Raw genomic sequence first — 22,964 nt, forward strand, 5'->3', positions numbered from 1 at the left:
ACAGCTGTGTGGTTTCGAGCTGAATGCAGAAGACGGAGCACAGGGTGTTGTGGCTAAACTTCAGGGAGGTATATGTTTAGCAACGGACCTTGATGTGATGCATCGAAATGAATATGAATTTTATAAGCACAGACATCAAAACCGTTCCACAATATAGAAGGAAAAGGATTTATTCACAATGTTCGAGTCTATAACCTAATCAAATATTCTGCTGTCAAATTTGAATATATTTTTATTGACATTAGGCAAAATAGTATATAATTATTATATTTTTACTGTGTTTATTATTTTTTATGTGTTTTTATATATTTTTCTAGAAGTTTTTCGATGTGTTTTTATCGAGTTCTAGCAAGGTTGGGATATGCAATGCAATAAAGTTATCTTCGATGACAGGGTGAGGTTCTGTTGTAATTTTGAATCCTAATTCCAGATACATGCGGATTTTATGCTCTCATGTACTCCCAAGTGGAAATCAGAGTATGAATTATTTATTTTATTTAGTTTATGTACACACAAAATAGGAAAAATACATTACATTGCTGAACATATGTAGGTACAAGAGTGCTGCATTTGCTGAGTAATGCTTGATGAGAAAACTCCACCAATAACCCACCTTTGGAGGTATTTCATATTGTCAGTCAACTATGTACTGTATTAGTCTTAATACATATTCAAGCTTTTCTGATTTTATTCAAGCACTCATAAATACAACATCCTGATTCGCTGATTCTTCACCACCACCTTCTTTGCTACCCCACAGAGAAGAATGAAAAAAACTAGCATCGATTTGTGTCTGAAATTTTAATTCATTATAAGTTACTCGCGAATGAATAATTAAGTTAAAAAAAAAAGATTTCTGTTCACTGATTTTGACCGTCATTCACAGAATATTTTACTTTCAGAACTTCATATGAAAGCAGGACCTTCAAATAAAAAGGTTTCCATACACATAACTACATACAAAACTGAACTTGACGAATTACCTGCAATGGAAGACAGAAACCACAAAAGGAATAATAAGCGCAATCAATTCGTTTGCGCCATTTGTTTAAATTCTAAACTGGAGGACAAAATGGCCGAATGCTGTCGAACAGTTCCAAAGATATGTCCAAAATGTGTGAAAACCTGCGACGATTGTACCAACACAGACAAAAAGGTAAAAGAAAAAGTTGTTGGAGAAAGGAGACGGATTGTCTCACCCAAAAGTCCCGCGAAAAGAGTACAGACGTCTGAAACAGAGGTCGCTCAAGGACTGACCCTGTTAAACGAAGTCCTCACGGTTTTTCAAAACAAAAAAGTCGATATGAACAAGGAGAAAGTCAAATCTGGACTTTTGAAAGATGCTGCGGTATCTACTGATGATCAGAACAATCCCAAAGACCCCTCAAGACTCACTATAAGTACTTTTCAGTACTCCATAGATGCCACCAAAAAGCAAGAAAATGGTAAATTTACAATCGTGAATTGTTGCCAACCAGACTTCGTTCGGAAACAAAATTCTTTAGATTTAATTAAACACAAATCCTCATCCATCCCTCAAATGAAGTTAGAAGAATTAAAATACTCATTAAAGGAAAAAACTAGATCGAAAGATGCCATAGAAGAAGTCAATAGAATGTTTGCCACGGTGAATAGAAGATCAGGTAAATATATAGAAAATTCTAACCGACCGATGGTTCGAAGTGGGCCCAGAGTGTTACCAGTTGTCAAAAATAATGACTTCTACCAAGAGAAGAAAAATGAATCCGGCTTTGCAAGCAACAAGCATCGCTGCAAATGTTGCCAGACTCGTATGTCGAGTGGGGACTCTGTGACGGAGTGTTGCCAAGATACTGATAGGGAGAGATGCGACAAATGTGTTTACATGCTGTGTTGCCAGTACGAAAATAAACGGAAAAGGCAGACGGGGTTGTTGATTTGTGAGCATTGCAGAAGTTTGAATGAGGAGCATCATTGTCATCGTGAGTGTTATGTAGACGACGGTTGCTAGGTTTTTTGTAAACTTTTACACTTTTTATTGTATTCAATAAAGTTTATTTGTACAGTACATGGGTGGTTATGATATTTCATCAATTCGAATTTTTATCTCCGGCGCAGAGGCTTGCAGCAGTGGAAGCGAAACCTCTCTCTACCATAACTGCAATAATCTTTAAGACGCAGTACTGTTTTAGAACAATAAATAAAAGCAACATGTAAAAAGGAGTAATACAATAGTTTATTGTTAAAGTAACTTAAAACTCTTCACAAATTACAGTAAATTAGAAGTAAAAACTCTCCGATGAAAACTTCTTTTCGCCTCTGAAATAAGACAAAAGAAAAAATAATAAATCGAAAACCAGGGCCCTAATTCCGCTATTTACAATGGCCGTTGAATTAATGGAAATTAAATTGGAACTATTCTTATATTCCCAAGCAATTCGAAAATACAATAATTGGTACTTCAGTACGGAGTGGAGAGTCATCATATTTTCATATACTGCAAATATTTCAGTGTTAACGTTTGGAGGAGTATTATTTAGGTAGAAAAGGTTTCATTCAATACTAACCTACTATTGTTTTCACCGTACTTGCTTCTTGCCTTGTCCATATTTTCGCTGTGAGCCCTCTCCCATACCCTGGACGTATTCCTACTGCTGAATAACAGAAGAAAACATACATTAGGATGCTTTTAAAGCTCTGCATCTGTTCTGAATAGTCAAAAAAAAATCAGTTTATTTAAATGTTTATTAAAGGTTAATCCCGTAAATTGTTAATAAGGTAGGACTGATTTCAAAAAATCTAGCGGCAAGCTTCTAGGAAATTACTATTAAGCTGAAAAGAACAGATACAGTTTGATGTTAGCCAAAAGGCCAGAAGCGATGTAGATTTCACTAAGCTCAAGTACTACCAAAGAAATGCTTCCGCCCCAATAGGATTACCTCAAAACAAAGTGAAAAAAAAGTAATCGGACATTTAAACAGAACTTACTCTCCTAAACACAAATCAAAAAACGGCTGATCTAGATTCAGATGCTCGCGAACGTTATGCTTCGAATCAAACTCTTTAGTCAGAACCTTCTTCAACGTATTCGACGAGTCGACAAACTTACACATACACTCATTCAACGTCTGCATTTTCATCAAAAACTCATCTTTATCGCATTTCTCTATCGGATATTTAATCAGCTTTTCTAGTTCCCTAGTTATCATCTTGCAATTGTCTTTCAAGTCAGGAATATCTGACCATTGTAATTCAGTATTCGTCGCCGAATGTTTTAGTATTTTTATCTTTGGTGTAACTGTTTCTATAACGAATTCTCCTTCTTCTATTATTTCGTCTGGTGGTTTGTAATAAGGCTGTCTGATCCCGTAGACGGAGACATGGGCGGTGTCTTCTGAGAGTCCGTCTTTTGTTTTAGCCATGACTAGCTTTAGAAGGTTTTCGAGACCGATCTTGTGGTCGTTGAGGAGATGTCTGTCTAAAACTGTTATTCTGTAAATGAAATCAAAATTGTTTAATACAAATAAATCATTTTGAAGTGGCATTGTCATGTTAAAAAAGATTTTCGACTCCAGATAATCTTCAAAACGAATCGAAAAATCTATAATTTCAGTGAAATATAAGACAAAAAAAAAATCTGAAATATAAATTCACTGCTACGGGGACGAAATCGAACGATCGACGAAATCACGCTGTGCCTTTTACAGGCATGAGAAAAGGTAAAATTACAGCTATAACTGCTTCGAAAGATGGTTATGTTTAAACATAAATTACCTGTCCGCATCAAAAGAACACAAATGGCATGCAAAGGTCTCTTTGACCTCCCTCAAGGTTGTCATGATAGTCGCTCGGGATCCAGTCGCTTCCAGTTTGAGGTCCTTAGAAGTGCAATCACTCACGATAGAAGTTTCCTGATGAAAGAACAAATTGTATTTGAAAAATTGCCAGAAGATATGAAAAGAAAAATCGATGTTGGTCCAAATCGATATTCCCAATTAATTCCGTGTGTGTCGTGTGAAAAGACAGACTTTTAGTTCAATAGGTATCGACTGTATGGATAGAAAAGTGGTAGCGCCAAACCTACTGAGCACGACGTGTTGTGGTAACGTAGCTCCACGTAGGTGACTTAGTGCATGTGACTTGAATGTTTGCGAAACCCGCCACGAAGAAGGAAATTCCTTAGTACGGGGGACGCTTTTTTAATAAAGAATTATTCCCATTAGCAGTTTTGAATGCACGGATAGCCGAGTGGTTGAGGTCACCAAGCCAAACCCACTGCGCGCGTCGTGTCGCGGTTTCGATCCCCGCGTAGGACAAGCATTTGTGCGATCCACGAATGCTTGTTCTGAGTCTGGGTGTCTTTGTGCATGTGATTGGTATGTTTGTGAAACCCCCCGTGACACAAGGACTAAATACCTTTGTGCGGGAGTCGTTTTAAAAAAAAAACAGCCCCAACATAGGTCGGAAACAGGTTGAGCCGAGCTGAAAGAGGACAAAAAACTGACTAAAAGCTTACAGGTCCGTGAGCCTCGTTCCCCGTCTCCGATGCTTCCTCAGGATGAGAGAACAGTGTTCTGCTGCGACAGATGCGCGCGCGCAGCTTGTCTAGCAGGCGTGTCGCTGATGATGTCCGACCAATTACTAGAAATAATAAGCATCGATTAATTAGACCTTCTTGTATTGACTATTTTAACTGTTGCATCATCCAAATTGTCATTTGATGTGGGAACTGGTTACTTTTCTTAGATCGCCTCGCGATACTGAGAATTGTGTACCCAAAGGCTAGATAAATAAATCAGTTTGGTGCCTTTTTATTTGCGAGTGGATACCAACCAATTTATCACTGTAACAACCGTTGATTAATCGATCTTCATTTACAGTATGTATTGTTATGCGGCAGCAGAAATACTTCATCTGTAAAGATTCAACTATCAGGACAGTTTAAACTTACACGGTTTATGAATACAGCCTGGTGGTGGATAGATGAACAGACAGCGAAGCCTCAGTAATTTTTACCCTTTAGATATTGAACCCTATAAAAGGATAAGGCTCTTTTAAAGAGTGATCCTTGCTATCGCCTCTCCGACGGTGTTTAGCGTTTTGTCACTCTTTTACAACTGCACGATTACTTTAGACGGCGATTTGACAACATATTTTGTGAATGAACCCTCTAAAAACAAGGTGTATGATGTAGTCTACTCACGCTTCATCCCTTTGTTCTTGCTCATAGCATATTGTGAAGAACTTACTGAAGAACCGCGGGGGACTGTGTTGGAATTTTCCTGAAAGAAAAAAACATTCGTACATTACGAACAAAGTTCAGAATCAAACGAAGATGAATGAATCATTAACGTTAAACTTAAAACTTGCTTAAAGTGAATATTTATTTTATAAAAAACCGGTAAGTGCGAGTTTCACTTAGCATTCTAAGGATTCTTTCCTCTGACTTAACAAATAGTCTTAAGAGAAATAAATGGGTTGGGTGACAAGTGAATTTGAGGGGGTAACTACAAATTGTTTCATGAGATACAGCCTAATGACAGACGAACGGATCAACAGACAGGAGATCATCAGTGACAAGGTTCAGTTTTTAGTCCGTTGGCTACGGGAAACATATAAAGTTGCTACATGAAGGCATTTTAAACTTTTGGGAGGCATTTCAACTTATTTTTCATCTAGTCCTCAAGTTTTTTTTGCCCTTAAAGGCAGTCTTGAGTCTAACACTATTAATATTCAGAAGACTAAATACTTGAATTTTTACTGACCGATGTCACTCTGGGAGACATTTTGGGTTCATGATAGTCGCTGGCGTGGTGCAGCTGACGGTGCATCATCAGAGCGCTCTCGAACTGAGCTGTGAAGGCACATTGTGAGCAGCTGAAACAGAAATACATGTTCAGGTACACAATACATGATCAACATCATTATCATCATCATCCAACCTTGAATAACTCAATAATTAACTGAAAATCAAAAACTCAACCAAATTAGTTTCGGGAGTATGACCTTGACTCCAATTGAAACCTGGATTTGCCAACCTTTTTCGGTAAGATGGGGCAATCCCCATGGACGTACTGACTAAACCTGAACCGCCGGGTGACGTACCTACACATAGTGCTGCATAGCCTGGAGTATGGTAAAGATGCTTGTGCCCAGCACTGGGCATATGTAAAGGCTGCTTTGCTAAACTAATATCGGATAAAAACACTTACCAATGCGTCATTATGTGTATAATTATCAGAAAAAATGGTAAATTATCAAAATAATGTTTTTACCGATACACTGTCAAAGTTTGTTTGACACGGGGACAGAATAAAAAATGTTATCTATGTTTTTAAGAAGTTTCATATCAATTTTCATATTAAGAGGGTGGATGGTCATCGTGGCCTGAGTGTTGGCTCCAATCGCCACCCACTCTGCAGTCAGATAACCTGTACAAGCCTTGGATACGAAAATTAGTTAGTTCCCAACACATATATAATATAATATATCCTGGGACAACTCACACACGGTTATCTGATCCCAAGCTAAGCAGAGCTTGTGTTATGGTGACCAGACAACTGATAAACTTACTTATATATTTCTAAATACATACTATACAGATATTATTATAGATAAATTACACACAGACACCAGAACAAATGATCATGTTCATCACACAACATTTATCCTGGGCGGGAATCGAACCCAAGACCTCCGGTATAGCGGTTAGGGTCACTAACCACTAGACCCACAGATGGAAAAAAATAGGATTTAGAAGACGTTCTTGTGCTGTGACAAGTTTAGACGGTGCAGTTGACTAGGTTGTGTACCGCGTTTTTCTTTATTATAGATGACTCCCGTACTTTGGCATTGAATCCTTGTTTCGCGGGGATATTTCTGCTGCCGCTATAACAACGAATAACAAAAAATAATGATGGTGGGTGTCGTCTAGCCGATTGTTCTTCTTCAGAATATTTAATCGGAACCTTCTGTATAGCGATATTGACTCTACCTTAACCAGTGCACTCTGGTATGAAAGCATATTATGTTAGCTTAGTGTAATTAAACAGTCTTATCATAACCTTATCTCTTGCCGCCATATTAATAATAATAAATAATAATAATAATATATCCTGAGACAACTCACACACGGTTATCTGATCCCAAGCTAAGCAGAGCTTGTGTTATGGTAACCAGACAACTGATAAACTTACTTATATATTTCTAAATACATACATATTATAGATAAATTACACCCAGACACCAGAACAAATGATCATGCTCATCACACAATATTTGTCCTGGGCGGGAATCGAACCCACCACCTTCGGTATAGCAGTCAGGGTCACTAACCACTAGACCAACAGGCCCGTCTATTAAAAGGACACTAAGTCGAAAGCTTCCCAAAAATGTTTTGGGAAGTGCTTGAAGAAGTTTATATGGGGCTAAATGATAGCTATTTCACTTTAAACGAAATAAGAATTTAAAAATGGTTCGTTAAACGAAATAAGAATTTAAAAAATGGTTCAAGTCCGAATATCTGAGGTAACAAACTTTAAACATAATAAAGACAAATTGAGAAACTCCTTCTTTTTAAAATGACACTCCATTTGAAATAATAACATGGAAACCCGCAAAACCATAAGAGTCGAAGTGCATCGCCGGCCTTTTAAAGACGAATAGGCTCTATTCTTGAAGAAAATACTGCAGGCGACAGATCATTCCACAATTTAGATAAGCGAGGCAGAAGTAGAGAAACGCATCGTTGTGGATTGCCTAGTGGTTAGTGACCCTGACTGCTTTACCGGAGGTCATGGGTTCGATTCCCATCCAGGACATATGATGGAATGGTGAGCACGATCATTTGTTCTGTGTCTGAGTATTTGGAAATATATAAGTATGTTTATCAGTTGCTTGGTGCTCAAAATACTAGCTTTGCTTAGTTTGAGACTGGATGGCATGTTGATATGTTGTGTGATGGCGTGAATGATGGAGATGGAAATGTTGTCGCGTTAATTTTATGTTAATTTTCGACAATTGTCATTGAGTGCAACTATCGCTATAGTAGAAGGTAAGTGTCGTTACCATGGCTTAAGTAAGTTCACTGACACTGATAGAACAAACTTTTGACATTAGGTTGACATTTGTTAAAATTATTACGTGTTAAATGTGTTTAAAATGTAGGTAGTTATTAAAATTATAAATAGACAACTGTTTAAATAAAACTTTTCTTTTAATTTTACTTAAGTTATTTGCATATGCACTTGTTAGCTTTGCATTATGTAGTTATTTTTGTTCATGAAAGTTTAAGAAAGAAACAAGCGTTAACAGATTGTACTAAAAGTGATTAATACATTCTAATATTTCAGCGTTGAGATAGGTTGCTGCATAATTGTATAGTTTAATAAAAAAATGTTATTGAAATTGCGTGAGTAAAGACTCATCTTATGAAACTAGAAACAAACGTAACAAAATTTTATACATTTAAGACGGCAAAAAGCAATCTACAAACCGAAACCTGTCAGCTTTTCTAAACTTTTAATTGTTAACCACACTCGGCACAGGTACAAACCCATACAGCCATGAATAAACAAATAAAACCTACATAGTAAAATAAGTATAAATTGCTTACAAATCAATGTATTTCGCACACAGCGCATCCGTTACCAGCCTCAAGTTATTTATGCAATGCAACAGGGAACGAAGCTACCTGTGCGGGTCACCATTACGGAGGTACCACCTGTTGGTAGTGTTGCCAGCTTATGGTTTTTCCCTTGGTTGTGGGTGATTTGGAAACGTAAACGTTCCACATTTTTTTTAACCATGATATACCTACCATGTGCTTTTGCACAATGAAAATTAAAATTTAAGTGCTATTAGTTTTTGCCATATATAAGCTAATGTTTAATACTGTCTAAAGTACTATAAAATATATTTTATTAATTCGTTTATTTTCATAATATTTTTTAAGTTTATATTTCTTTCTTTCTTCATGTACGTTACACTCAAAACAACTATTTCTTTTGACGAAATTACGCGTGCGCTTCAGCGACGTATTTAAAAACCGTTTGTCGTACTTTAATTACAAAATAAAAAAGTGTTATGTCAAGTCTTGGGTGGTCTCATGAATTGACAATAGAATTTGAAGTAGCTTTGTATTTCTTCAAATCCATTCTTTCTTTTTGCCTTGTCAGCCGTGAGTCAGACAAAACCGATTCAATTAGTAAAATCAACACGTTTTGAAATAAATTCTTGACACTTTGGTGTAAAATATTGTTGTGCCGATTATTTATTTTACATTGCCTAATATAAAATGTTAGATATGTAATGATTTTTGGAAAAGAATGGTGTTTTATTCAGGGTTTTTATGTACTTACATACCTTATAATGATGTTTATAGAAATAGTGAATCAAACTAGGATAACTATTTTGACGGGATTGCCCGACTAGTTTTGTAAGGACTCCGGTTGTGTCCGAAACTAGTCGGGCAATCCCGCTTAATACGCGAGAGTAAATCGTTGCATCATTTAAGAATGAATATTTCATCTACATTGAAGACCAAAGACATCTTCTTCTTCTGGTGCCTTATTAATGATTGTAAAAGAACTGTTGCAATTAGTGTGCCTTACCACTGACTTTAAAATCGTACTCTTGCTGGCAGCTGTATATGTGACATGAGGCATAACTTTGTAGTGCGCCATCACGCTTCCTCAATCGCAGAAGTGATATTTTAATCGTTGAAGGCCATCTGTTTACAATGGTGATTGGTCAACCGATTATTGAACCACTTCTTGAGATGGTACGTTTGAGAAACCAAGTAAAAGTTAGCTATTCTATAACTGTAGTATGTATTATCGTATTTACAAAATCCGTCTATATTTACCCTGTCAGCCTTACTCAGCCCGTTTTAGCGTAGGTACTATTGTACTACTTAAATGTTGTTAATAGAGGAAATTATCGCATAAAAATATCCCTCCCTAGCAACAACTTTAATGTTCACAAAAATGCTCAGTTACAAGGAAAATAAATATACATGTCTAAGTTTTTTCATTGTGTATTTCCCCGAGACCGTTTTAAGATGTCCAATGTATAATACCTACTAAATGAGTACTAGAAAAACTTTAATTAAGTGTGGTAATTAAAGTTTTAAATACACAAAACCTACAGACGCAATACGGATTTGTCAGAGCTAGGGTTTCATACGAATAGGCTAAGTAAAAAGAATTTTAGGTAAAAAAATAGCCTCTAATCAAATTTGTAACCGTACCCACGTTACTTACCCTGACTGGAAATTATAACTGTCTACCTTAGTAACTTAGAATCGTAAGATATAGCCTAGTGACAGACGGACGGACATATACCGGGGCCTTAGTAATACAATGCCGTTGTGAGCATCAAATCTTAGTTAAGTCTCTAATTAATTATTTTTATGTTTCATTTGGTGCATAGGTACTTATTGTGCCTACTATTAATTAAGTGCAGTTAATCAGTAAAAAATAATTAATCATTAACTTTTCAAGTCACTGAACGTGTGAAATCTTTATATTTTTTCTTCCTTTAATGTCATTCAATTATGTATTTTTTATTCGTTTTGAAAACCATTAAATACTCTTTGTAGGCGTTCTATCACGATTACGATTTATCACCAATTGGTTATTACAGTCTCATTTCAATTTAGCAAATAATAATGTACTTTATGTCGAGTGTATAAGGCGCTATTGTGTTTTGCCGATGCTTTATTAACTTGGTTGCAAAGCAAAACCTTCTTCGTGCACTGGTAACACTAGCCGTGCTTGGCTGGTACTTGGGGAGTCAGTCCAGTGCGGGGGGTCACAGCAGTCGCGCGTCGCGTACTTTCTCCATTCACAGTTTCAACACGCCAAAAATCTTATTGTAAAACAAATAAATAATATTGACAGACTATAAACAAATTGAATAAACATAATCTGTGAGTTTTTCGATATAATAACGTTAAAGTTTAATGTTAAAAACCGGTTTTGTCGATAGGAAGTTAGTAACAGTTATATAAAAGTTAATTTTCTTTTGCAGGTATACCGTTTACGTCGTTTTGTTTGTGATTTATATAAAACTGTTGTTTAATTGTTGTTTTAAAAGTGTTTTTTAATAGTTTGAGTGTGTCGTCGCCGACCAAATCAGGTGAGTTATTTATCTAGAGCGTTCATTTTGTCCGCTTTCTCTTGCAGGGTTGTATAATTGTGTTACTTTGACAACAGTTCAATTTGAAACTCGGCGAAGTGTTCACAAAGTTTTGTTTTAAGCGGTCGTTGATTGTTTATTTGCGTTGTACGTATTTCAATGAATTCCGGCGCTGGCTTTTATTTACTCGGTTAACACGTCTTGGCGTACCTAATTGGACAAATGAATAGGTGCCTACTACTTATAGTTGTAGCTTCCGTCTGCGTGGGGCCCACTAACATCCTTAAAAACATAAAAACAAGAATCATGATTTAAAGTTTGCGACACAAAAAATAGACGTCTTATATTGTAAACCGCCATGTTTGTTCTATACCTACCTACATTGTTTTTATCCGTATTTAATAATAGACTGAATACAAAGAACGTTCTAATCTAGTTACAGTTTGTAAAATGTTGTTATTTTATTTTAAAAAGTATCTGTTTTTATCAGTTTAATCGTAACACAATACAGGGAAATAAAAATTGCTTGTTGTAAAAAAATAAAACAAAAAGTGTAATTTTGTAGGTACTTACCTAACTTAGGGCCGATTTTTCAATCATCAGTTAACATCTATCTGAGGAATAAATATAGCCGTTTGACATATTTTCTATACAAAATCTGTCAAAACGTCAAACATATTTGTCAGATAAAAGTTATCTGGCGATTGAAAAATCGGCCCTAAGTCTAATTAATTTAATACAATTTTGATTTCCACTTTTCTGTTCGTTTAAGTCAACATTTAAAAGAAAAATCGTAAATCACAATTGAAAGTAAAACGTCAATATTTTTAAATATGTATTCTTTTTTTTAATTGAGTCATCGGTTTCCCATTGTGTTAGTACAGAAGTTTGAATCTAGAAAATTCCATTCGCTCGTTCTTTTTTCGAGTGACCCGCCATTCTAAAGTTTTTATTTTGATTTGGGCGCCATTTTCTGAGTCATGCTGTCATTTGCGGTGAAAACGTAAATAGGTTTTGCAGTAATCGACGTGACTCGACTGGTTTGACTACGTTGTTACTTTTCCCTAGAGATTTATGATTAAGTCGGCATTATAAATAGCTGGGAATACACTTTTATATACCCACCTATTTCGTTACTACGAATCTGAGTTGTACATGAATTTTGAGACTTAAAAACACGACGTGAAATCGTCTAATTGTTTTTCTTGAACAAAACTTTTGCCTAAATAAGAGGAAAATAATTACAGCTGCAAAATAAGCCTAAGAATACCGTCAAAATATTTTTGGGAGTTCCTGTCAGGTATGATTTACTAACGTTTTGTTAAAAAGTTATATTTAATGTTTATTAATGAGTCGTAGTTCAAATAAATAAATACCTACCAAGATGAATAATTTGTGGTAGGAATGATATAGGTAAGGAGCAATGGTACAAAATCAAAAATCTTTTTATACCCAATATATTTGTTATGTTTTCACGACAAAACCGCGTAATTATTTTAATAGAAATCAATATACACAACTAATTATTTGCATCCAATCCTGTATTTATGTGGCGTGCAATAAAGAATATTCTATCTATCTATACATAGACTAGCTGTTGCCCGCGACTTCGTCCCCGTGGGTAGAAGATATAAGTTATGATTTATATGTGCCCTGTTTTTTTCACATTTTCCATTGTATCTTCGCTCCTATTAGTCGCAGCGTATGGTTTATAGACTAAAGCCTTCGTCAATGAATGGTCTATTCAACACAAAAATAATTTTTCAATTTGTACCGGTAGTTCCTGAGATGAGCGCGTTCAAACAAACAAACTCTTCAGCTTTATATATTAGTATAGATATAGATATAGATTAAGCTTCATCTGAAACGAAGGTCGTAAAATACTTTTTACTAAGATAACCAACCTCTACCTTCGTCAATACTAAAGCAATTCTAATTTTTCACGCGGTGACTAAGTAACTAGTAGGTATGGTACAAAAACTATCGCGAACTTGCGTAATGAATCGAAGCTGTAGTCCATTTGAATATTAATTGTTTAAGAGTATAAAACCAGAAGAACTTACATTGTTAAATGAATAAATCATAAATGCATGTTTGCATACACTTTGCGCGTTAAACATTTCCTTAGTTCCTAGTTCGTAATCAGTTACCTAGTTTTATAACTTTATCAATACCTTGCAACTATAAGTTTTTAAGTCGTATTCAATAATGTCATAGCTATGTCTCCCTTAAGTGTCACCGAGTCTTTGTAGTTGTCAAGTGGAAAGACAAGTAGACATTTTAGAATGACACTTAGCTAAATATCGTTCGTGTTGCAAAATTTAGCTATTTCAGAAATATGGTGCTTTAAAAGCCCAATTTTTACGAGGACTTCTTTTAAACATCTCCCGGAGTGGACTTTAAACTTTGTGACCGCGTGAGACCCAAAACATGCATTCGTAGATCGCAAAAATGCTTGTCCTACGGTTGAATTGATTTGCGTGGTTAAGCGCAACTGGTCTATCCGTGCAGATCTAATGAATTTGTTGTCCTATCCATTTACCCACTGGTTATTTGGCATTATGATAACGTACCTACCTAGCCCAATTCCACTTCAAAATGACAACCGATCCATAGCTGTCGGTTGCAGTGTGTTGAATGCGATGTTGGAGAGGCAAAATATAGGTAATCTTCGTATTTCAGTCCCCCCTTTCCTTCAGCTATTGGTCATATGTGAATAAAACCTTTTTTCTTGTACCATCTGCAACTTCAAAGTCTTTACTCCCAGATTTCTGACCCATGCTTTATATTTTTAATTCTATCAAACCATCATTTATGTTAAAAACATTTATATCAATAAACAGCTGTTTCCAAACCTGTTGACTTCTCATTATTATTAAATTATTGTAATTTCATATTTATAGGTTACGGTCGCATATTTATAAACAACCTTGTGTTGATTATTTGAAAATAAACTATAATTTGCAATCCGATGAAAGTAAAAGAAGGTCTGTACGTAACATAGAGTGGTTTCAGAAACAATATAATTGTAACAGCCTTATTTATGAACTACTATGTGTTGCTCCAGGCTATGCCCGCCTGGATATCGGCAAAGAAGCTAAAACAATATCCATATTAACGAAGTCGGATAAAAAGTCTCTTATCCAAGGTGTCATCTACCTCCATATGATGTGATGATTAAAAGGTTATCGCACATAAAACTATAAACGGGAAAGTTTGTATGTAAGGACATTTGTTATTCAGATGAAACTTTTCACAGATAGTTTATAACCAGGATTATTTCGGGATCATTTTCGATTTGTTTCGGGCGGACCTGCGGGCAATAACTAGTGACTTTATAATTACAAAGGCATATTAATAAGGCCTCTATTTGCCTAACAACATGCCTAAGCATTGTCACAGCGTCTATTATTATGGGTAACACAACCATTTTACGCTGTGTACCAGCTATAAGTTTAGTGAAAGTAAGACTGCTCAAGACTTTTACGGCGCCTGCCTTATGGGGTCAAAGTGTATCGACATTTTACCGGCCATGTTTGCTTGTGTTTCTAATTTGGAAGTCAGAAATAGACGGATAAACATGCAATTAGATCTTTATTGTTTGATATTTGATTTGAAATGTCACATTGTTGATGCTAAACTTGTTTTAACGTGGGTTGTGGTAGTACTATGTCAAGATTTGCTTTTATGGAAAAGATATACCTATCTACTATTTAGATCTGCTTCAAGACGGATTCTTTATTAGTCTTTCGAAGATTAGTTAAGATTAATCTTTCAAGAGTTTCGAAAAAAAGTCTACGAATTTGTTGAAGGCAATACTGCCATAGGTCTTTTGAAAGAAGCCAGTGGACTTACCACCATCTGTTGAAGTAATTAAAGTGGACAGAGAATGGAGTAGTAGAAGTAGTCGTTAAAAAAAAGAAGTAAAGGAGTCATTGCAGTTGTGGAAAGCTGGGAACATAAGGCTACATGGTTTGAAACGGCTTAGAACAGGTTGAAGGGAAAGAATCAAAAACACATCTTTGCCCCAAAAGTAAATAACATCCCTGCCAGAATTCCAATCAAGGAATATACTATTTTTTGTAACACAGTTAAGTAATCTACTTAGATCCGAAATCTGTCACAAATTTAAGCAACTTTGAATGTAGATGCAAAACGGAAAGTAACATTCAATATTCATTTCAATAAGAACTTAATTTATTATTTCCTCGGCGTCTGGTAAGTTGAGCGCAAAACAGGTTTACCAAATCTATTCTACATTCATTTTAATTTAGAACGTGGAAGCTGCATAAGTAGTCTACTGGTTTCAGATAAGAATCAGCTGATTGATCCAACTCTATCATCGGATTAAATTATTCCCAACTGTGTTGGGTTCGACCATATACACCAGTGTTTGAGCGACTGCCTATCTGACCTCAACCCAGTAACCTGGGCAACACGATACTCCTTAGTTAGACTTTCAAGCTTCTGACTACCTGTAACGACTGTCAGATGCATGAATAATAGCCGGGACCCTCATTAACGTACCTTCCGAAACACTGATTAATCCAGCTCTGTGTTACACAAATTTCTATCTCATCTAAGAAGATGATTCTAAGACACTACTGATAAAGGAAAACATCGTGATGAAGAATGGATTTAAGATGTTGGAATCTGGAATAGTTGGTGATGAGGATCATACATCGTCATAGGCTGGCGTTATATCATATTTCAAGTAAGTACTGTCTGGGTATTATGGTATATCTGCAACTAGTTGTTGCCAGCGACTTCGTCCGCGTGGTTAGAAGATATAATTTAGGGAATTTTGAACGGAAACCTTCGAAGATGAATATTTTTCCCTCTTTTTTTCCACATTTTCCATTGTAGTTTAGTCGCAGCGTGATGGTATATAGCCTAAAACCTTCCTCGATGAATGGTCTATTAAACACAAAAGAATTATTCAATTTGAATCAATTGAAACAAACAAACTCTCCAGCTTTATATATTAGTATAGAGTATAAAATGCGGACAACATCACATACATTGTTCTGAACCCAAAGTAAGTTGCTTAGAATATATGGATAGCAGAGTGGTATAACCTTCTTCACTAAACGCATTGTGCGCAAAGTGTAGTGGGTTCAACCTCCACGAAGATAAGCATTTCTGTTACCCACAAATGCTAATCTGAGTCTGGGTGTCTTCGTGCATAGGACTTGAATGTTCGTGAAACCCCCGCGATACGAGGATTAAGTTCTTTACTACGTGAGTGCTGACAAAAAACGTATTGCTAAATACAATTAACTTAATGACAATTTCTATACTGACAAACAGTTTGCCCATAACAATTGTTTACAAAACCAGTATAATGCTAATTGACATGTTTAAAAAAAACGTTTGATAAATGCCCATTCCTTGAAGAAAGAGGCACAATATTGTGGTATCGTAATTTTTTTCACGGAAAAACCTAGATATTAGTAGCAATTAAATTGAAAATATGCCTTTAATAGTATTTTACAGTAAAATGTCGTATTTAACACGCACGTCACTGTCAAATCAACTACGGTTATAAGCAGTAATAGATTGCTTAAGATTAACAACACTTTCCTATATCTGAATAAAAAAACTCTAGTTATTTCAAAATAGTATTGAACTCTATCTCCTTGTTTTCAAATAAACTTATATTAAGTCCCCGGTATCCATCTACTCATCGTCAATTTACAACTTGAAGTAACCCAAATTTCCGTGCTATTATTAAAAGGCAACCTTCAGTAATTATTTCGTATCCAAAAATTTAAAAAACATAATATTTATTTGGGCCTCCTTGTAAACAAAAACAAGCCTGTTTTGGTACTATTACGACTAGTTATTAGATCTATTAAAACTAGTGTATTATTACAAAACGGCTACTTAAAAGACACATTTCAATAGCACATAAAAAAATCATTTATTTGTACACATTAAATTGCCAAATCTGTACTGTGACTGACTAGATATCATTTCAGTATCCAGGCCTAAAGAAATCGTTCTAAATCTAGATCTAAGTAACGTTGAAAATGAAAACAGCTGGCGATACCTCACATAGGACAAACAAGAATTCCAATAACGGTACAGTTTACTGCGAAAGTGCGACCGAGATGGCAACACTCGATGTAAACGAGTGAGGGAGATAGCAAGCGTGGAATTAGCAAACTGTCATCTCATGTTGCTTTACTGGGTATTTGTTCTGTTTGGTGTTTGTTAAAGCTTTAAAGTTATTTAAAATGACAGATCTATTGATTGTAATACATTAAGATTTAGATTCTTGAAACTATATTAAACTTAATATCAATACAAAATAAACAATACACCTACATAATTTACAGAGCGTCAAAAAGACATCTTCATCCCTGCCAAAGCCGGGAAACGTGCCCAAAAGGCTGGCTGCATTGCCACGTTGAATGCCAATGCTGATTCTTTGTTTGTAAGTGTGTTTATTAGATATTTTAGTTGAGTAAAGAATTTTCCAAGTGCGAATCGGACTCGCCATATTGAGGTTCAATAAAAGATGGCTGGTTGACTCGAATTTTGGACCCTAGCACTCGTTGCTTAACTGCGATATTTACTTTAAACTATTAACATTAGCAGCTGACTTAGCGAACTTCTTTTGCCTTTCTAATTTCAAAATTTGATCTATCCAGGGCGCCCCACCAGACGCATAAAAAAGACATTCAAATCGGTACAGCAATTTAAGAGACGATCATTTAAATACAGTCTTACAGCACTAATTTTAAATATCATAAAGGTCTTCTTAATTAATAAGATCCACTACATTATAGGGACTAAATACTAAACCTTTACACATCCCACTCAAATACCAACCATTTATGTTTATAAGAATTATTATAAAACTTACAATCGTATATAATAACTATTAAGGCATTTGTTGCGACCAGAAAGCCTACCACTACATCCCAAAGTGATATTATCGCAGTCGTAGAAGCGAGACAACACTACACGTTGTACAACGCCGTCTCTTTCCCACAGACCAATAATATCACTTTAATAAGTGGTGGAGGTTTGGATCCAGTATTGACGTCATACAATGACCCGTGCCATGCACTCGCATAGTTTAACTCTGAGTCAGTTATATTACCATCCTTGTGAACGTAATCGTTGTGGTTTTAAATGTAATCTAACAGAGGTAATATTTTGAGAACTATGAAAGACGAAAAGGGGAGAAGTAACGCAGAAAAATCTGTCAAAAAAACATTAATATATTGTTATATCTTTTGGAAGTCGGAATCCTGCTCTTGGGTATCTAAATCTACGCCTTTTAGGAGGTTTATTATAAACGTGATGATAACTGTACGAATCTATACTAATATTATAAAGATAAAATATTTGATTGTTTGTTTGACAAGAATAGGCTTCGAAACTACTGGTCCGATTTGAAAAAAATCTTTCACTGTTGAGAAGCTAGATTATCCCTGCTGAACATAGGCTATAATTTATTTAAAAAATATCAGGGTACCGTAAGAAAATTGCGATAACGACTGCGGTAACGACCCAACGCGGACGTAGTCGTGGGCAACTGCTAGTTATAAATAAATAGGTCAGCAGGAACCATAATGCCCCACCTTTCGAGGCTTAAATCCCCTTTTTTAAATTAACCTAAATTAATACCTGGATGTATTTTTCTCGCGACACAAGGACTACATTCCTCACTGCGGGAGTAAATAAAAAACCTTTTGATTTTTTTAATTCAAATTTTGCCTTTTGATATTAGGCACTATATCTTACGTAGAAGCATCGATATCTCTCTTATTTCCTACCAAAAACTGCGGTTTAAAGTAAGGTCTACAATTTTTAAATCTGTTGAAATAAGAAAAGTTGTAGAACCAAGCAAAAACAACCAACACCTAGAAAAAATAACGAGAATATTATTTTAAAATACAAACGCACAATAAAGATGTTTATGCTAGCATTATGCGCACACGCATGCTACCTGACCCCCTTTAATAACACTTGTCTCTAAGCAAGGTTATGACAACCCAGATTAATAGATGATGTGCAAAGGCATTGAACTAAACTATTATTGTTTATTGGTTGAAGTGACATCATTTGTGTCTTTGTGTACTTGGATTTTTGTAAATAAATCACCTCAGTCTAACACTTGTGTATGGATTTTTTTGTTAAATTAATATAAGAAGATTGGACGCGACTTGATGCATGTAAAAGGAAGAAAATGTAGCACGCGAAATGGAGTTCCAAAGAAAAAAAAAATAGCTTGCGAAATCCAAATGTTAAGTGTCATCTGTTTGAAGATACAAAAATAGCTGAGTGCATACAAACAAAGCACACTCGTAGGTATAATAAATGCGAAAGAATCTGAGTGTGAGTGTAAATGTGTATGTTTGCGACCTCTCCACGCAAAAAACCGCTGGATAGCTTTCGATGATTTTTTTTATATAGGTAGCTGACGCTTTGGATTAATACATAGGATACCCCCATCCGTTAAAAGACGGTACTAAATATTTTTGCAACTATAACCAATATCGGGCGAAGTCGCTAGCATATTAATAATGACTGATATTCTCATTTAACTCTGCACAAGCACACGCGCCCTAGACAACAATACAATGCAAAATTAAACAAATGTTGTTACTAAGACGTTGCATGTACGACCTAAATAATCCTTTGTATATTTGCGAACCGTAAGATATGATAATTATCACGATATCTCCAATAGAAGTATAAACAGCTGTGTAGCGTATGTTAAGTGTATTTTACATGTATTTAAATGTAATGACATCTGCATTTTACTTGGGTTCAAAGGCCCATACAGAGAGGTCATTGATTATCAGGCAACTTGGTATATTATTGGTAAGATACATTTTCTTTTCCGAGGTGAAAATCTAATGACTTAACCCACGCTGAAGGCAGCGGGTGGCCGCCCTCGCCGTATAAAAACATCACGGTTTCAGCAAATTTAGTGTATTGGTAAGATACCAAAAATCTCGTGTATTCCCGTTCGTACCCTCGACTTCGTCCACAGACGGGGACGATCCGGAATACTCGAAATATCTAACGTCATTTATTGAAATAAGGCTACGGTAGCACTTTTTGAAGGTCAAATCACATTGGACTGCACCCAGTTTCGCCCACCCTTCACCGCTTCTGAAATGCTTTTGCTGTAAGAAGAAAATATATCTAACTGGACCATTTACTTATTATTCTTTGATTTAAAAAATCTAGTTCACGACCCACTCCATTTTGCATTTCATCAAAATATCAATAAATGCATAGTAATCGATCGTTACATCACAGCTCCACAGTTTATACAAGCATAAACTACAAACAAAAAGAGTTACCAAGCAAAAAAACTAGGCTGAACTAATAAGTCTTTAGAAAACAAAAATATAACCTAGCGAAACCAGCGAAAGTCATAGACAATTAGAGAAAGCAAACGATTGTCGTACGCCATTACATTCCGACCAATTACGGGTCATAGCTAGTTGTGTAAACCAATCACGTGCCTTGAAAGTGAACAGGTCCAATTTTGGCGAGCGCTCATTGGTTGACGCGTTTCAAATTTGAATTTTTGTTTTCTTTTTTGTTTCTTAATTGTGGGAACGTTGTACGTTTGTTTGGGTATGAGCAATGAGTATTTATTGTTTAGTTGGACATTAATGGTATGTAAGTAAGTAAGTGCTGATGTAATGCGGCGATGAACAGTGATCATTCTTTTGAAGGTTATAGGGTCCCTCGGAATGTGGCCATGGTGCCTCATGGTGATTATTTAACTTTCATGTTGTCATGACATGTTATTGTCAGAAGATTTATTTTTTTCTCTATTACACATCTAAAGAGCAACACGAAGAGATAACGCGACAACGGATAAACATACCTACAGATACCTATTTTTTTCATTTCAAATTCATAAATGAAACCAAGACACAAAACACATATTATGCTAATCATACAAATTTTTCTTTTCGTTTGTAATCGAACTCATATCTTTAATATACAGTCATTATTTCAATTGAAAATACAAGAAATCTTTTCGCACCAAATAATAACAAACTAGAAGTGAATCAGGGTTCGTTACCTGCCCTTGACTCTCGCCAACTGTCTCCAGCGACCCTGAACGAGTTGCAACTAGTACAAACGTGTCGCAATCAACAGAAATAGAAATATTAAAACTGTATCTTAAACTGTATCGCTCTCCTAGTTGAAACTGCCTTTTTACCCAACTATGGTTGAAGGAAGGAAGTTTGTCCATGTAATTTATAATGGGATCTGAAATTAGCCTTTTTTGGGTACGAACCTTCCGTTATATTTTTTTCTAATTTTAACCCCGAAATTGTTACAAATAGATAGACATTCTCATTATAAGTATTTTTGTGAATGGATTCATATGTATATAATAAAACTGTATCCTTAACGCAACCAAGTAGCTTCACAGGGCGTGTTATAATGCACAAGTGTATACGCAAACACTGGTCTAATCTCTGTTCCCCTTAATGCCATAGACCGATGGGACCTGAACCAAACACATTTTGACTTACCTACGCATAACAACAAACTGAGGAATTTTATCTTTCAAGTCACTTGGAATTTCACACGTCATATAAATAACATGCACTAAGACACCCAGGTTCTAATCAAGCATTTGTAGACCACACAAATTGTTATCAAATGCGGAAATCGAACGGGCAGGCCTCACACAATGGTCATTTGGCGCAATACCATTCGTCTATCCATGCATATGCCTACATATATGTACCTACTAGGTATTGCCCGCGACTCCGTCTGCGTGGACTTCAGTTTACAGCGTTCGGTGGTACCCGTTTCCATGGAAATACTTTCCCTTAGTGATCTTATAGCTTTTACGCACCTTTTAAATTTTCCCTCGGGAACTATTTAAAAAATCGGGATAAAAGGTAGCCTATGTTCTTTTCCATGTCAATGTTAGCATGCCAAATCTCATCTAAATCCGTTCAGCCGTTTTTGCGTGATTGAGTAACAAACATCCAAACATCCACAATTTCACATTTATAATATTAGTAAGGAATTTAAGGATATAGTCAACTAGCTTTTCAAGAGAACTCTTCAAAAGTCCGGGATAAAAACTATCCAATGTTCTTTCTCAAGGCCAACTCTATCTCTGTACCTAATTTCATTAAAATCAGTTCTATGGTTTAGACGTGAAAGCGTAACAGACAGACAGACAGAGTTACTTTCGCATTTATGATATTAGTAAGCATATAGTCAATAAGCATTCAATATTATCAGGTTTCCTTCAGTAAACCAGTATTAGTTCACACAAACGGTGTCTTAATACGAACCGCCTTGACCCCTTAACATATGTTATCTTGAGTTAAATAGGTCATAGTGTTATCTCGACACTCCCAATCAATTTCTTGTGTTATTCGGTGAATTTCCTTTATTTAAACTTGGTCTAAGCATTGAGATTCATTTTACAGGTGCTGATGCAAATGAACATGGTTTTCATGTGACTGCACGGATAGCTGAGTTTTTAAGGTTAATCTCACTGAGCGCGACGTGGTTCGGGTCCTCGCAGGACAAACGTTTTGCGTGATCCACGATCGATTCGTCACGAACGAAACATAAGCTTGCACGTTAGAAAATAGGAAAAGGGTATGTTTTATTAATTAAAAAAAAAATGAAGACCGCTCAAAAAAATACCGACCCCCTTAATCACAGATCACACAAAGTCGCATTAAGGCCAGCTAAAATCACTCAAAAGTATGAAAGCAGTATTCCTCTTCGACAAGTGACGTGACTTTGACTGGTCAGTTCAATACATTTCAGTGATTCGTCAGCGTTAGCGCGAGGAGTAATGTAACTACGGACTGCGAACTTTT

The 22,964-nt window shown here is 35.8% G+C and overlaps 3 protein-coding genes across 5 annotated transcripts in view; 2 read left to right on the forward strand and 1 right to left on the reverse strand.

Annotated features, from left to right (window-relative positions):
* Nucleotides 1-292: 292 nt before the first annotated feature.
* On the forward strand, nt 293-2,122 carry LOC113504273. Of its 2 annotated transcripts, none has more exons than XM_026886502.1 (2): nt 293-394; nt 903-2,122. In XM_026886502.1, the coding sequence occupies exon 2, from the start codon at nt 911-913 to the stop codon at nt 1,988-1,990; it is 1,080 nt and encodes a 359-aa protein (XP_026742303.1). In that variant the 5' UTR covers nt 293-394; nt 903-910; the 3' UTR covers nt 1,991-2,122. The 2 variants fall into 2 exon arrangements, with proteins under 2 accessions (XP_026742303.1, XP_026742302.1); XM_026886501.1 differs by lacking the exon at nt 293-394 and adding an exon at nt 401-477.
* A 71-nt stretch (nt 2,123-2,193) lies between these two features.
* On the reverse strand, nt 2,194-8,803 carry LOC113504274. 2 transcript variants are annotated; one of them, XM_026886504.1, is made up of 8 exons: nt 8,594-8,803; nt 5,745-5,856; nt 5,183-5,261; nt 4,496-4,620; nt 3,754-3,890; nt 2,968-3,471; nt 2,547-2,633; nt 2,194-2,298 (listed from the first exon to the last, which is right to left on the reverse strand). In XM_026886504.1, the coding sequence occupies exons 2-8, from the start codon at nt 5,811-5,813 to the stop codon at nt 2,259-2,261; spliced, it is 1,041 nt and encodes a 346-aa protein (XP_026742305.1). In that variant the 5' UTR covers nt 5,814-5,856; nt 8,594-8,803; the 3' UTR covers nt 2,194-2,258. The 2 variants fall into 2 exon arrangements, with proteins under 2 accessions (XP_026742305.1, XP_026742304.1); XM_026886503.1 differs by lacking the exon at nt 8,594-8,803 and adding an exon at nt 6,192-6,491.
* Nucleotides 8,804-10,771: 1,968 nt separating this feature from the next.
* Nucleotides 10,772-22,964, forward strand: part of LOC113504275 (PTB domain-containing adapter protein ced-6) — a 79,028-nt gene continuing 66,835 nt past the window's right edge. The window contains exons 1-2 of the mRNA XM_026886508.1: nt 10,772-10,909; nt 11,011-11,118. The gene's annotated coding sequence lies outside the window, so the exon portion shown is untranslated. The remainder of the gene's footprint in view (nt 10,910-11,010; nt 11,119-22,964) is intronic.

The sequence above is a fragment of the Trichoplusia ni genome, chromosome 21, assembly GCF_003590095.1.
Source record: "Trichoplusia ni isolate ovarian cell line Hi5 chromosome 21, tn1, whole genome shotgun sequence".
Taxonomy (NCBI): domain Eukaryota; kingdom Metazoa; phylum Arthropoda; class Insecta; order Lepidoptera; family Noctuidae; genus Trichoplusia; species Trichoplusia ni.

Coding starts and splice junctions, on each gene's coding strand:
- LOC113504273 (XM_026886501.1), top strand. CDS start 435: ATGCGGATTTTATGCTCTCATGTACTCCCAAGTGGAAATCAGA. Junction 478..902: donor ACTCCCAAGTGGAAATCAGA/GTATGAATTATT, acceptor TTTTACTTTCAG/AACTTCATATGAAAGCAGGA.
- LOC113504274 (XM_026886503.1), bottom strand. Junction 4,621..5,182: donor CAAGAACAAAGGGATGAAGC/GTGAGTAGACTA, acceptor TATTATTTCTAG/TAATTGGTCGGACATCATCA. Junction 3,891..4,495: donor GGAACGAGGCTCACGGACCT/GTAAGCTTTTAG, acceptor TTCTTTCATCAG/GAAACTTCTATCGTGAGTGA.